At 42.4% G+C, this 15,569-nt stretch overlaps 1 protein-coding gene across 2 annotated transcripts; it reads right to left on the bottom strand.

Annotated features, from left to right (window-relative positions):
• Positions 1-7,257: 7,257 nt before the first annotated feature.
• Positions 7,258-15,111, bottom strand: arr3b (arrestin 3b, retinal (X-arrestin)). 2 transcript variants are annotated; one of them, XM_036942915.2, is made up of 16 exons: positions 14,646-15,111; positions 13,568-13,601; positions 12,508-12,538; positions 12,220-12,280; positions 12,074-12,118; positions 11,771-11,964; positions 11,473-11,532; positions 11,311-11,387; positions 11,052-11,187; positions 10,838-10,922; positions 10,680-10,752; positions 10,382-10,519; positions 10,145-10,252; positions 8,550-8,603; positions 8,353-8,382; positions 7,258-7,931 (listed from the first exon to the last, which is right to left on the bottom strand). In XM_036942915.2, exons 2-15 carry the CDS (start codon positions 13,573-13,575, stop codon positions 8,370-8,372), a joined length of 1,083 nt encoding a protein of 360 aa, XP_036798810.1. In that variant the 5' UTR covers positions 13,576-13,601; positions 14,646-15,111; the 3' UTR covers positions 7,258-7,931; positions 8,353-8,369. The 2 variants fall into 2 exon arrangements, with proteins under 2 accessions (XP_036798810.1, XP_036798809.1); XM_036942914.2 differs by lacking the exon at positions 8,353-8,382 and having other exon boundaries at positions 14,646-15,026.
• Between the last annotated feature and the right edge of the window lie 458 nt (positions 15,112-15,569).

Here is a 15,569-nt window from a genome sequence, read left to right as displayed (position 1 = left end):
GTCGACAACTGTATCCCCTAACGAGAGGGCGGGATCAGAGCGCCAATCTGCAATGGGGCCGACCAATCAGCTGCTTGGGGGAATCCAGGAAGCCATTTCCTGAAATACACACATACAAATACACAAACCCACAACACAGAAACTGGGGAACGTAACACTTTTGTTTAGCAAGATAGACAATGAACCATAATTCCAACCCATAGCTACAGTACAAACGGATTGTCATAGCTAGCCACCTTGCATGAAATGCTGGATTATAAATCTGCAGGTAGCTAAAGCTAACCAACTAGGTTCAACATTAGCTAGCTAGCTAACAGGCTATAACTAGAAATGCAAATGGCTTTCTGACATGCTAATAATATTACTACACAGATCTTTGCTGATAGCACCTGCTAAATTCAGGGAAGCAATGATGTTGAGAGCAGAAGCAACACTTTTGCAGCTCTCCATGGCTAACGTTACATCTTTCCTTGCTGTAGCAAGGATTATCTACACATACTGACCAGCTCATGTCATAGACAGAAACGTGCTACATGGCAGACCAATCCGAAATCATCTCTCAGCATGTCCAGCCCATCCATTATCTCAGCCTATCATGGTTAGCGGGGATGGTTCCTGTCTTTGTCCGTGGCTAAACCAACTAGGCTTGTAATTTAACAATTTTATTTGTATTTACAGATGGCATACACCTTTTATTAAGGCACATGAAATAAAGTGAATAAGTTCAAATGCCTCTCCTGGGAAGTAGTGACATGTCACATATGCCTAGCTTCTTGAAATGGGTCACAGATACCCAAGCCTGACCTTATAGAGGTAGAACTTCATATCAAAGCTCAACAAGACAGACAGGGTAACATCCATTTCACCATTTCCACCAGGTCTGCGTCTCACCAAACGGTGTGTGCCACAAACACCAGAAATATGCTCTCTCATCTTATCCACCTCTACACTTAACGCCACTGATCACGCCTTTGAGCGGTGCCCAGCTCCGGAGAGCAAGGCATGACACAGGCCAAGCCCGAGACGTGTGACATGAAGCGGCTGCTGCCTCTGGGTGGAGGATACACAAAAAAATCGAAACAATTCCTCTTCGCAAAACTTTGGCGGATGTAACAGTTCCCAGTTATTCCTTTACCAAACTTGAAACAACATATTGGTCAGCCAAAATGCATGGATCCACTTTTTCCAAAAACCTCATTCCTACCTATTCAAAATCATCTCTGGTAGAATTCTCAGGGAGAACATTGGAAATCTCTACCACCACACCTGTCGCCACAGGTAATGTAGGTCTTCATCCTGGTTAGGCTCAATTTCAGAGTAATCATTACTGCCGCCTGACTCCATCTCATGATTCTCAAGACAGCCATCAGACCGATGGGATCCAACATCCTCAAGATGCTCAAGCGATAAAGTAGATTTATAAGTAATTTTACTTGGCTTGTATTCAGGAGACGTAGGTCTGTAGTTAGCGCCATTGTTACGCCTTCGTGTCATCGCAGTTCCCTCTTCCTTTCCAGATCGGCATCTAATGTTATTGGTGAATTACAACCACCTTCTTCAGCAGCCATTGTTATTTTTGCATTAAAACCTTCTTCTTCTTATTATGTGGATTTTGCATGGCGGTTGGCAACCAACTTTAAAGTCCATTACCGCCACCAACTGGACTGGAGTGTGAACCAGAGACAGGGAATGTCAAAATCCTACCCATTATTCTCATCTCCCTAAGAAATTAAATACATAATTAAATACTACATCCCCTGAAGATTTTCTCAGCAGTTCATTTTAGCTCGGTTCAATGTCGGTTCCCACATTGCTTCCACTGTCTCCATCTCCTCCTGACAATGATCACATCTCCCAGTCTGATTTCCTACCAATTTCAATGTACTGTTGAGCCTTGTGTGTCCATGTCTCAGCCTTGTGATTACACTTTCCTCCCTTCTCTCTCGACCTGAGGACCTCCTTGCTCCCACTTTTCCTACAGTATTCAGTTGTCTTCCCTTTCCCTCCTTGTTCCACAACTCTTGCCATTTGTTTTTAACCACTGTTATTATCAACCCCTTGGCTTCTGCTTTACTGATTGACAATTCCATTTCAACATTAGGATGTTTGAGAGCCTGCTTGGCGATAACATCCACCTCCTCATTACCCTCTACTCCCACATGAGCTAATACCCAGAGGAAAATCACAAATTCCCCTATCTGTCTCACCCTATGCAAGCACAGCAAAATCTCAGGCAATACATCTTGTCTGCTCCGAGACACAAATTAATTTAAGGAGTCAGAGAAGAAGAGTACCCTGTCTGGCCTCACCTCCTTCAATCACTCTGCAGCCAAGAATGTGGCCAGGTACTCCATTGTGTAAACAGATAGAGTAAATTATACGTTGCTTTTTTTGTCCCTGCCACCTTAAACTCAGGAACACTAAACGCGGCACCTGTCCTCCCTGTTTTAGGGTCTTTAGATCCATCTGTGAATATATTCAAGAAAGCATTGTACTGTGTTCTTAATGTTCACTTGCAATATTAACTGGATGTACTTCTTCTTCACCAGCTCTTACCGTCTCAACCAACCCTAGGTCTATCATTGTCTGAGGGAGCAACCAAGGTGGTGTAGCAGGAAGAACCACAGAGGGGCTGAACTCCTTCCCAAACAGCCCTATTTCTCTCGTCCTGCCATTACCTATCCACCCAAAACTTTTTCAGGATTCAGATTTCGTTCATGTTCCCAGCACTCTAGGAGCTCCTTTTTTGTTGGATGTGTAACCCTATGTCTTTGAAGATTTACCCAATATGTCATGTTAGTTGTTGTCTTCTCAACTTTAACGGCTTCTCTCCTAACTTTATCTGCAGCGCTGCCACCGGGGAGGTCCTGACAGCTCCACAACATATTCGTGGGGCTTGAACCTGGATTAAATCTACTGTAGCTTTTTTCAAAGATGTCTGAGCTGCTCATCCATATGCTACACTTTCATAGTCCAGTGATGACCTTTACAGCACCATATATAGAATTTTAAACTCCACTCTATCTGCCCCCACTCACACCATTCCTGAAAGGCAACGCATCACATTCAATATTTCTTTCCTTTGACAACTACTCTGTTAATATGCTCCGCCCATGTCATTCGAGTGTCAAACCAGACCCCCAGGAACCTGAAAACTCCCACCCTCTCCAGATTCCTTCTATACATCTTCAGGCATATTTCCTTGCCAACCTTCCTCCTAGTAAAAAACACAGTCTGTGTTTTCTCAATGGAGAACTTGAAGCCCCACACGAGGGACCACTGCTCCACTTCACTGATCGCTTCTTGAACTCTCCCAGCTGTATGGGGAATATTTATTATTCTCTTTCACAGCGCCCCATCATCCGCAAACAATAACCTTCCAATATGTGTTCTCACATGGGAGAATACATTGTCAATCATAATGGAGAACAACAAAGAACTAATGACACTTCCCCGGGGGGTACCATTATCTACCTCACAACATTCTGACATGGAGCTCCCCACGCTTACTTGTATTAATCGCCCCAAAATAAAATCCTCTTCCTCCTACCCCCATGATATTCAGTTCGATAAGTAAGCCTTCTTCCATATAGTATCAAATGCCTTCTCTATAGTGGAGAAAATGTCTACCACCACCTCCTTATTTCCCTGTGCCTTCCATATGACTGACTCAAGGCACCGTACAGGGTTCATTGTTCCCCTGCCTTTCCTGAACCCGCTTTGATCTGGTGACATTAGGCCTCTGCTCTCCAGGAAGTAAGTCAGCCTTTATGTTATCATTCTTTTCATAAGTTTACATACATGAGATGTCAGTGCTATCAGCCTATAGCCTGATGGAAGGATTAGAAGGGAATTTCCCTGGTTTCCATATTGGCACCACTACAGCCTGCTTCAAACTGTCAGGCAGTTTCCCTTCCTCCCACACCTTATTGTAAAAGCCCAATACAACCTGTGAGGATGGAACCCCTTCTCTCAAAACCCCTTAAAAGCACTAACATCTCTCACACCCAAAAACATACCTGCTGGTGCTACTATCAAATTCATCTTCTGAGATTTCCGTTCTTCCTGTTTCAGCATATGACACATTCTGCTCTGCTCAAACCCTGGCAACCTCAACCTGTCTCTGTTGCACCGGGCAGGTCTGATCCCCCAGCAACATGGACATCCCCACAATTATCACACAGCTTTTTCCAACAAAACTACACACTCCTTTGTCCCATGCCCTCCTGCACACTTCTAACATCTCAGAATCTCCCACCTACACACTTCTGCAACCTGACCATGCACTTGACACCTAGAACACCATAGTGGGTGGGCTTGGAATAAAAATCTCTCACTGGATAACTGACATACTTTACATGACTTTATCAGGCAAAAACTCTGCATCAAATTTTAAAAAGACAGACAGGGTTTCCTAAGTCTCGTGCTCGCCACCGGTCTGCTTCGCACCAAACAGCAAGATCATCTTCAGTTGAGAAACAGCAAGATCATCTTCAGTTGATACACCTCGAAACTCAACTCCACTCCAGTTATCAGTCCTTTCAGTGGCGCTCTGCTCCGGAGAGGAAAGCGAGACAGATTTCGACCCAAGGCATGTGACGCGGACAGACAGAAAATCAACACCAGTCCACTTCTGGATAGTTTGACTGCGTTAACAGTACCTGGCTCCACATATGTGTCGGCCAAAAGATCCCATTTGTCCAAGAATCTTATACCCACTGAGGCATTATCCTGCTCATTGGGGTGCAGCTCGGAAGTCTTCATCACACCTGAAAACGCTGGTATCTTCATGCTCACTTTCGTCTGGTTCGATTTCTGAGCTTTCCCTAACCGATTCCATCTCAAGATTTCTAGGAAATGGAGCATGTAACCATCACTCCCGTAGCTGATTCATACGTGAAATTAGTATTTTACCCCAGTTCAAACCTCAGATAGTATCTTTCTTACATACGGTATACCCCACACATTCAAAGTGTGCTTTTAGAAAAAGTACATTTTGCCATTATTGGGAACCACCACAGTGACAAAGCCATTTGTTAATTGAAAGTAGCAAAAAGGTACCTCTGACATAGATCACTTAAACTGGTACAACACTTCTACTCTAGGGTGGCCAAAAATAACTAACTGAAAACCATGGCCCAACTAAACCACGCCTCCAGTATAATTTCCCAGTGTGCCTTGCCTTTTCGAGTGAATTGTAGAGTTACCACCCATGACTGTATTTGTTAGTGACAGAGACATGGTTGTTGAATACATAAATGTTCAGTCCTGTGGCCTTCACCAAGTGAGTTCCTAGGTGTAAATTATCATTAAAATGAAACTCTTTATGACAATACATTAAACATCTCAGAAGGCCTTATTTTGAGGCCTAATTTTACCCTAATAAAGTGGCCTGAACCTCATGATTTACAGGCCACACCATGGCCTGCAAGTGGTGTTGCAAAATTCCAGTAACTTTTCCCAAATTCCTGGAAATCCTGGTTGAAGGATTCTGGATTTCCTCATTTTCCAAACAGGCTTTCTGGAACACCTGGGAAAGTTACGTGAATTTTTAACTTTACCTGCAAAACACATTATGCTGGTTTATTCAACTTTACCTGCAAAACACATTATGCTGGTTTATCCAACTTTACCTGCAAAACACATTATTCTGGTTTATTCAACTTTACCTGCAAAACACATTATGCTGGTTTATCCAACTTTACCTGCAAAACACATTATTCTGGTTTATCCAACTTTACCTGCAAAACACATTATTCTGGTTTATCCAACTTTACCTGCAAAACACATTATTCTGGTTTATCCAACTTTACCTGCAAAACACATTATTCTGGTTTATTCAACTTTACCTGCAAAACACATTATGCTGGTTTATCCAACTTTACCTGCAAAACACATTATTCTGGTTTATCCAACTTTACCTGCAAAACACATTATTCTGGTTTATTCAACTTTACCTGCAAAACACATTATGCTGGCTTATCCAACTTTACCTGCAAAACACATTATGCTGGCTTATCCAACTTTACCTGCAAAACACATTATGCTGGCTTGCAAAGTGATGTGTAATTCCTATCGGAATCCAGCCAGAGTTAAGCTATCCAACAGTTCACCCACAACCTGCATTTAGAATGACTGCCAGGGTTAGAAACATTGTGAGACTACCTAAACTATTTAAAAACTGGAACAGACATTTCATTGACGGGTGCAAAAAAATCGAACTAATTGATGTTATTTATCTTTGTGTAGCATAAGATTGATCAATGTACATGCAAAACAGATATTAAAAACTATTTTAAAAAGTCTACCTACAGTAGAGCATGCTGGGAAATATGATTAGAGTACCACCCCAGTGACAAAGCTGTTCAGTTGGCAAAAATGTATCATTGTACCTTCAATACATTGCTTTTCTGATAAGCAAAGGTACAGATCGGTACCGTCAAGAGTTGTGGGTACACAAAATATGTTTGTACCCAGGGAAACAGAAATATACCTTCACCGTACATTGAAAGTGTGATGATTTTACTTTTATATTCAAAGTATTGGGTACAAAAAAAAAGTACCATTATACTAGATTATCTGCACATGCACCTTAAAAAGGTACCAAACTGTATGTGAGATCATGTGTACCTCTGAAGGTACATTGTGTATTTTGATATTTGTGTACCTTAGGGGACAATACCTCTTATTTCTGTGTGTGTAATGGACAGGTGATGGCGCTATTTTTCAAAAGAAAGTGTAGGGGCCACATGATTGTAGGTTTACAATTTTCTTTGTTGCAAGCAATGTTGTAAAATGTCATGTGATGGTTTAAATGTTCTAAATTATTAGGCTGTGGGCCTACGTGACTGCATTAGCCATGTGTGACACGGTAGTAACCATCATTTGCAATCATGTTTCCCAGGGGACCCTAATTAGCACGGAGCATGTAAAAGATTTAAAGCACCCCAGTCCTGTTTGTACCTGGTTTCAGTTTGTACCTGAATGTCCTCTGCGTGTATTGGCTGTGTGGTGTTGCTACATCGGTCATTTGTTTCAGAGCCATGCGGTCTTAATTATTTTGGGGTGTGGTTGAATGTTGGTTTATCTTTATCAGTCTTTGGTGATTTTAAGATTGACAAAATCTAAGAGCTTATTGCTTTGAAAGGTTTGGAGAGACTGATGGCTGTGGGGCATTGCTAATCATCAGAGGAAAGAAGCAGTGAACCAACAGAAGAATACAGTGAGCAGATACACATGAAGACTTGACACAGGAAGTAGGAGGTGAACATCTTTTAATATTTTTCTGTTGTCATAAGAGTGCGCCAATCAGGTTCCTGCAGTCTTGTCCCAACATACCGCTGCCCATCCATCCATTTAACACAAACGCTACTAAAACAAGTTTGTTCCTTTTGAGATAGCTTAGAATTTGTTGCACAAGTTATTATATATTCTTTATTGCAGAGTTCACTTGTAAAAGGCAAACATTTAAAACTACATAAATTACATGTTGACCTATAGTGGCTAGTAATGAATTGTGTTGTGTTGTGTGCTTTGTTAAAGGGGATTCTGAGCTCCCTCGTCTAACTGGGATATGACAACATCCCAGTGTGTGTGATTGGTGTAGAATGCATGTGCCCTTATCAATAGATTTAATGTTGAAGTAAGGTTTGGGCACAAACGTCAATTGAACGTCCATTTCACGTTGGTTCAAAGTCATTTTGTTGAAATGACATGGGAACAACATTAATTCAACCATTGTGTGCCCAGTGGGAAGATAGTAAAAAGAATGCATATTGTTATGATAGTCTCGGGTGTTCTGTGTTTTCCTATTGGTGTTTAGTTTCTCTGGCGTCCGTTGGCCTTCTGAATCTGCTGTCTGTCGCGGTTTCTCTTCCTTGTTGCCCTTCTGCATCTTCTGTTGAGGAATCTACTCAAATTTGATATCCGTTCTAGATGGGGAGACATGGACAGACATCACATCAGCTATCTGACAAGGAATTGCTTGAATATGTAGTTGTTCTGTTCAATTGTTTTTCTTTCGTTTGAGTCCACTATCAAACTGTGATCTCTTGTGCACTGTGCTGCAGTAGAATTGCTATCATCTTTAATTGCCATATTTATCCAAGTATGTGTTCATTTTGCAACACAATACTTTACCATAGCAAGAGGATACATTGTGCACTTCTTTACTTAAGAGCTAAGGCTGGTGTAATTATATACCTTGATTGCATCTCCTATGGGCAACAACGCAAAACATTTATTTCCCATGCAACAGTCAACCCTTCCCCCATTGTTGCCAAATATAGCTTTTGTATCCCTTGAAGAAGTGAACATCGAGCCTAAAACATGTTACATTGGGAGTGACCTCACCTGCACTACAGAGGCATTTACTCCACTGGGCTGTAGTTCAAGAAACGCACAAACACATAGGATCAGAATTCTTATGGAAACAATTGGAAAATATTGAATCATTGGAAAAAAACTGAAATAGTCACGCATGCCAGAATATCGTCACACATTAATCAGCCATGTCACACTGATAAACCACATAGTAGAGTTGTACTTACACATCTGCGGGTTTGGGGGACATCAATACCAAGGGGACTTCTACTCCGACATCACTGTGGCGAAACAAACATTTACATTGTCAGTGGGCAACAATCTGTCCAACAATGCCTCACTGACACAGTATGTATATACACTGAAGAAAAATATAAACGCAACGATTTCAAAGATTTTACTGACTTACAGTTCATGTAAGGAAATCAGTCAATTGAACAATAAATTAAGGCCTAATCTATGGATTTCACATGACTGGGAATAAAGATATCGATCAGTTGGTCACAGAAACCTTAAGAAAAGGTAGGATACGGGCGTGGATCAGAAAACCAGCCAGTATGTTGTGACCACTATTTGCCTCATGCAGCGCGACACATCTCCTTCACATAGAGTTGATCAGGCTGTTGATTGTGGCCTGTGGAATGTTGTCCTACTCTTCATCAATCGCTGTGCAAAGTTGCTGGATATTGGGGGGGGAACTGGAACACGCTGCCGTACACGTCGATCCAGAGCATCCCAAACATACTCAGTGGGTGACATTTCTGGTGAGTATGCAGGCCATGGAAGAACTGGGACATTTTCAGCGTCCAGTAATTGTGTACAGATCCTTACGACATGGGGCCGTGCATTATCACGCTGAAATATGAGGTGATGGCGGCGGATGAATGGTAAGGCAATGGGCCTCAGGATCTCGTCACAGTATCTCCGTGCATTCAAATTACAATTGTGTTCATTGTCCGTAACTTATGCCTGCACATACCATAACCCCACCGCCACCATGGGGCACTTTGTTCACAATGTTGACATCAGCAAACCGCTCACCCATACAATGCCATACACGCTGTCTGCCATCTGCCCGTTTACAGTGCCTGCCTCGGAGTCATCGGTGAAGAGCACACTTAATGGAAGCTGAGCATTTGCCCACCGAAGTCGGTTACAACGCCGAACTGCAGTCAAGTCAAGACCCTGGTGAGGACGACGAGCACGTGAATGAGCTTCCCTGAGACTGTTTCTGACAGTTTGTGCAGGAATTCTTTGGTTGTGCAAACTCAGTTTCATCAGTTGTCCGGGTGACTAGTGTCAGACAATCCTGCAGGTGAAGAAATCAGATGGAGGTCCTGGGCTGGCGTGATTACACATGGTCTGTGGTTGTTAAAGCCGGTTGGACGTACTGCCAAATTCTCTAAAACAACATTGGTAGAGAAATTAACTCAATTCTCTGGCGGACATTCCAACTGCACTCTCCCTCAACCTTGGAGACATCTGAGGCATTGTCTTGTGTAACAAAACTGCACATTTTAGAGTGGCTTTTTATTGTACCCAGCACAACATGCGCCTCTGTAATGATCATGCTGTTTAATCAGCGTCTTGATATGCCACACCTGTCAGGCTGATGGATTATCTTGGCAAATGAAAAATGCTCACTTACAGGGATGTAAACAAATTTGTGCACAACATTTGACAGAAATACACTTTTTATGCATATGGTTAATTTCTGGGATATTTTCTTTCAGCTCATGAAACGGGACCAATACTTTCCATGTTGCGTTTATATTTTTATTCAGTATATACATGCATGTCATATATCAACTCCAGTTCTCACCTGGCTGTTAGGCCTCCCAAGAGGCCTCCGCTGGAGACCAAGAGGTTCACCTTGATTTTGTAAGAGACCATGATTCCCTGCATTCCTTTATCCATGCCAGGACGGATGCTAGGAGAGGGGAGGGGAGGACAAGGATGGGTTACCTCAGGCATTTCAATTCAGTAAATGTTTTTTAATCATCTACAGAAGGAGAGGAGGGTGTGGTTGAGCTATGTCTTGGGGAACCCACTGACTCACATTGTGGTGGAAGCCAGGTTGGTATCCTCATCCTTTAGTCTGCCGTCCACGGCCAGACCACGCTTCTCTTTGTTGTTGGACAGCAGAGGAATCACCGTGAACGTCTTCTCCAGGGTGGATTCACCTTTTATTTCCTCCCTGCACAGGATGACCACACAAACAGGAAGTTGTGATCCACCAACAGTGAAAATACAAATATATTTTATTATTGTTTGAGTTGAGTATTGGGGTAAAATAGACATAAGGATTAGTAATTCTAGATTGCAGTAGTAACGGAATGAATGTGTTCTTGACTTACGCAAATTCCTCAGTAAGAACCGTCTTGGAATATTTATCAGACTGGTAAAGCAACACCTCTGTTGTCTGCTCAACTGGTCAGAAAGAGATGTTTCAGCCATAATCAAGATTTGAAACACATGTACAAACGCAATGAGAACTCGCGTCACAACCACTCACCTGTAATTTTGATTTTCTTCACCACTTTGGTGGTTTCATTGTTGATTTTGACATTTACAGGGATTGGGTCTCCATGGAAATAGAGCTAAAGGTCACCAAATGAAAGCAAACATGTTCAAATCAAAAGGTATCATACAGAAGGACCCATCAATAGAAAACTAGCACAGTAATCAATGTTTTCCTAGGCTTACAGAATAAAAGTCTACAGGCCTACCTCCTTCTCTATGGAGGCCTCCAGGTGGACTGGCTTGTCAGACATCATGAAGTTCTTGCTGATGTCAGCCTTTGGTCCAGCACCCACTTTGCCTGGGGCAAACTGGATCTTACGAATGATCAGACGGCAAGTGTCCCTGACAGGAGAGAGGAAGAGAGCGAGAAAACCATCAGAATACACAATAATCTGATTCCTAGCCACAGCAAATGGCATGTACTGAACAGTTGTGTGAAATTTGTGGCATTCCACTAATACATACTTCTTGCTAATTTTCTCATCAGGGTCATCTGCCTCCTTGGCGATGTATGCTTTCACCTCATAGTCAACACCACAAGACTGCAGGGGTAGAAAACATTTGTCTTTAATGAAAGGTTTAAAACGAGAGATTGAAAGAGCGAGAGAAAGAGAGAAACTAACGTACCTTGCCAGCATCCTCTGGTGCGGGCTGAAGGCCGACTGAGCATGGCAGGTTGGTATCAATCTGAAATGGACAGGAAGGAAGAGGTGATGAGATGTGAATATATACAAACCAACAGTCTAGTATGTGCATTCCCTGAATGAGAATGTCCATGGTGACAAAGTCTCTGATGTGGTTTCCAACACCGTCTAAGAGAGTGGACTGTAATCACACTTTGTGTGGCTGAACAGTGAGCTCTGCACTGACATATTGTGTGATGCCATGTGAAGGATGAGATGGAAGGCAACACAGTGAGACTCACAGTGAAAGTGAAGGGATGGCCTTGGTCCCCACATTTCTTCAGGAGGGCCTCCTGCATGGGGGTGTTGGCTGGATTGGTGCCAACAACAGGGTAGATCTGCATCCTTTTAACCCAGATGTCTTTTCTGAATGACAGCCCGATCACATCCAGGTCGTCACTACCATAACGGAAGGCGCATGCCAGATACACCCATACTGCAGAAAGATAGGGCTTCGGTATTAAGACTGAACCTCGATTGGTTGAATGTGACTTCATGCATGTTTTCAGGGTTCAATAGATACAGTGAAATCAACTGAATGTTACCTTTCCTGCCTTCAAGTTCAGCGGGGTCCACCTTGATCACCCCATCTGCAAGAGAAGATGTAGATATAACACACACACACTCACATGTACACTACTCTGTAAAGGGCAGTAACGCCTAAAGATATTCAGAAAACTTTAGAACACACCGACGATGTCAACACTCTCCACATGGTCCACAAAGTCTCTCTTCCCCAGGTAGAGAGCAATCTAGGGAAAAGGAAAGCGAGAGGTTACTTCCTGCCTGACATCAACACCATATGGATAGGCCTAATCTCAGTTATCTTGATGGAGCCTGAAGAATCGCAGTGCTGTATACATATAGGTTGGCTCTGTTGGAGAAAGCCTGTGGATTCCTGCTCTGTTATGTGATAAGTGCGTCAGAGCAGGCCCTGACCAGTGTGTCCCTCAGTGATGATGTCAAAGTGGGTTCTTACTGATTCGTTGCCACTGGTCTTCTTGTAGACTCTACAGAGGGAGGGTGATAGGAAGAGTCAGGAGTTTAGATTCTAGATTGGATTCAACAAATCTGTGTCATGGTCGGACATCCCAGTACGTTGCTTAATTCATAGGGACCTACTCTAACTGACCTGTTGTCAGCTACAGTTAAAGGATGAGGCCTATACCCCCCCCCCCCCCCCCCCCTCCTCCCACTGAGGCTAGGGATGGATTAGGACCCAGGGTGGCATGGTAGCCGCTGGCATTACTGGTACAACCACCTAACTTTACATAACACTTATGCAACCATGGATCTGTCTGAAGGGGAACCTGACCTACACTTTGCTTTGATCTGGTTACAACAGAAACACTACTGAGGAGTTGTTGACAATTACTTGGTTTCCATATTCATTTTCTCAGGTATGTTGTTTTCCAAAGATATCTCATAATGTCTCCCTGAGTAGCGCAACGGTCTATGGCACTGCATCTCAGTGCAAGAGGCGTCACTACAGTCCCTGGTTTGAATCCAGGCTAAATCACATCCAGATGTGATTGGGAGTTCCATAGGGCGGTGCACAATTGGCCCAGTGTCGTTTGGCCGGGGTAGGCCGTCATTGTAAATAAGAATTTGTTCTTAAATTATTTTTTTATATAAATAATAGAATCCTATCTATTCCTTTTCTCCTATTTTTATATCAGTTTAACCATCAATATAGTGTGCATCGCTTGCCTATTTACTTGCGTATGCTAGGCTCTGGGCTGTTAATTCTAAACTGCTCTATTCCGGATCTAATCCAGAGATGATCCGTCCTAATCAGGATTTATCTGGATCCTCTTAACATAAAGCCCCAGAGGTGTCACACAGCCCTGATAGCCTTAGGCAATAGGTTAGGTGTCAGGGAGAGTTGGGATGTGCAAAAAAACTAATTTCCAATTCGCACATCCGTATTAATACAAACTTGTACATGTGTGAAGTTGGACAAATATAAGCACCCACCTAATTATTATTATTATAAATTAGCCATCGTTAGTTGATGAGTAAATTTAAAAGATACTCACTTTGCCATGTCTGTGGTGAATTGGATGAGGTTGTCTGTAGAGGTAGAAAATAAAAATAATGGCCAATAAGGGACAGCATTACAATACAATAACAAGTACAGTACAGCTCAACACAACAGAAAAGGCACTGTAACATTTTCCTAACTGAGATCGCAAGTAAGTTATATGGTGAAGCTGGACAAAGGGAGTAGAAAACAAACAAATTAGTCTTTGATTTGTCTAAACCAGTGTAGCTAATCACTAGGAGGGGAGATTAACATAACGATGCACTGGTCCCCTAATCTGAGTTGAGGTCAGATTAATCCCCCAAATGGCTGTCGTAACAAATTCAAGTCAACTTCATAGAAACACGGTTCAAGATGCTAACCCTCCCGGGTTGTCTGAAGTTCTCCATAAGTGGCCTTAACCTATCAGCAAGTACTAAAGCTGTTCAAATCTGAGCTGGTCCGATTTAACTCTGTACACTGTCTAAGCCTGTCCGAGGCTGCCAATATAAATATACTACAATGATTACCAATACAGGTGATGGATGAATATATTTCAAATGGGCACATCACCTGCCCTGTCCCTTCAAAGGTGGTAGAAGTTGGTCAAATCCTTCCTAGTCTACAATAAATAAAACATTATACTCTGTGCCTAGTGTCAGTTCTAAAAACATTACATAGATACAGTATATCTGCAATGAAAAATTTAGCCAAAATGTTCATTCCATCCCATGACAATAAGGCAAGGGGAACAATTCCATCCCTAGGCAGCCCAAGAGTATAGGTTATTGTTCTAGTGCATCCCTAACCTGAGCACGATTAGAGCTAAAGCATGCTCAAACTGAAAACTATTTTCCATCCTTGCAGTGAAGGCTACACTGCACACCCATCTATATATTCTAGTCAGTCATTCCTAAAATCAGCATTATAGTGATCACTTATGATACAGGTTTAAATGCAGATACAGTTCTCTGAGATGTAAACAAGATATGGTGTCATGCACGATATAATCCTCCATGCATGATGTCATCTTTCCCCAGTAGGCTATGCTGTGGATGTAAAGCAGGGTCAGCCGGGGCTTGCAGTGTACTCACCTCCTCAGTGTCCTGACTGTGTCTTTTGTCTGAGCGTTTGTGAGCCTCCTTCACCTCCCGTCCTCCGGTCTTATAACTCGACCTCTCAACCTCGCCACCCTCCCCTCAGCTTCCCCGGGCACGTTATAGGACACTACATTTAGGCCCAATCCTATTAATTCATTAGCTGGCTGCTGTTTTGGAGAGACAACAGGGTTAAAAATAAGCAGAGTAGGTGACTTAAAGGGATCAGCTCCTGAGTAATGTGTTGTTGAATGAGTGGGTGTGAAGAGTAGAGGGCATTTGGTTGGATTACAGGAAATGTATTGTAACAAGGGTCTTGCCCTTTGTCAGTCTACATTTCTGTGGGAGAGTTGTGCTCTCTGAGTCCACTTTGGGCTTGTATTCTCCGTGGTGCTTTGGCTTGCACTATGAGTCAGAAGAGAAGCATAAAAATACCATTGGCGATGCCACCGCCCAAAAGGGTACCAGTCTTTCCCCCTAGTGTGTGTATTTGTGGCAAACAGGCCATGTGTCTGTGTCTTCCTGTCTGTTTTTCTGTGTCTGTTTATCTGTCTTTATCTGTCTGTGTCTGTCTGTGTGTCTGTTTAAGATCTTATCATGAACCACTAAGTAAACAATTATGTACCAAATAGGGGTTTTCTTACTTAACTTTTTCATGTGGTTATGTCACTAAAACTCTTTCATGTGGTTATGTCACTAAAACTCTTTCATGTGGTTATGTCACTAAAACTCTTTCATGTGGTTATGTTTCTTAACTCTTTAATGTGGTTATGTTAATAAAACTCTTTAATGTGGTTATGTTACTTAACTCTTTAATGTGGTTATGTTAATAAAACTCTTTAATGTGGTTATGTTTCTTAACTCTTTAATGTGGTTATGTTACTTAACTCTTTAACGTGGTTATGTTAATAAAACTCTTTA

The sequence above is a fragment of the Oncorhynchus mykiss genome, chromosome 14 (assembly GCF_057628025.1).
Source record: "Oncorhynchus mykiss isolate SJ-2025 chromosome 14, ASM5762802v1, whole genome shotgun sequence".
NCBI lineage: Eukaryota > Metazoa > Chordata > Actinopteri > Salmoniformes > Salmonidae > Oncorhynchus > Oncorhynchus mykiss.
This window is presented reverse-complemented; position numbering and strand designations above follow the sequence as displayed.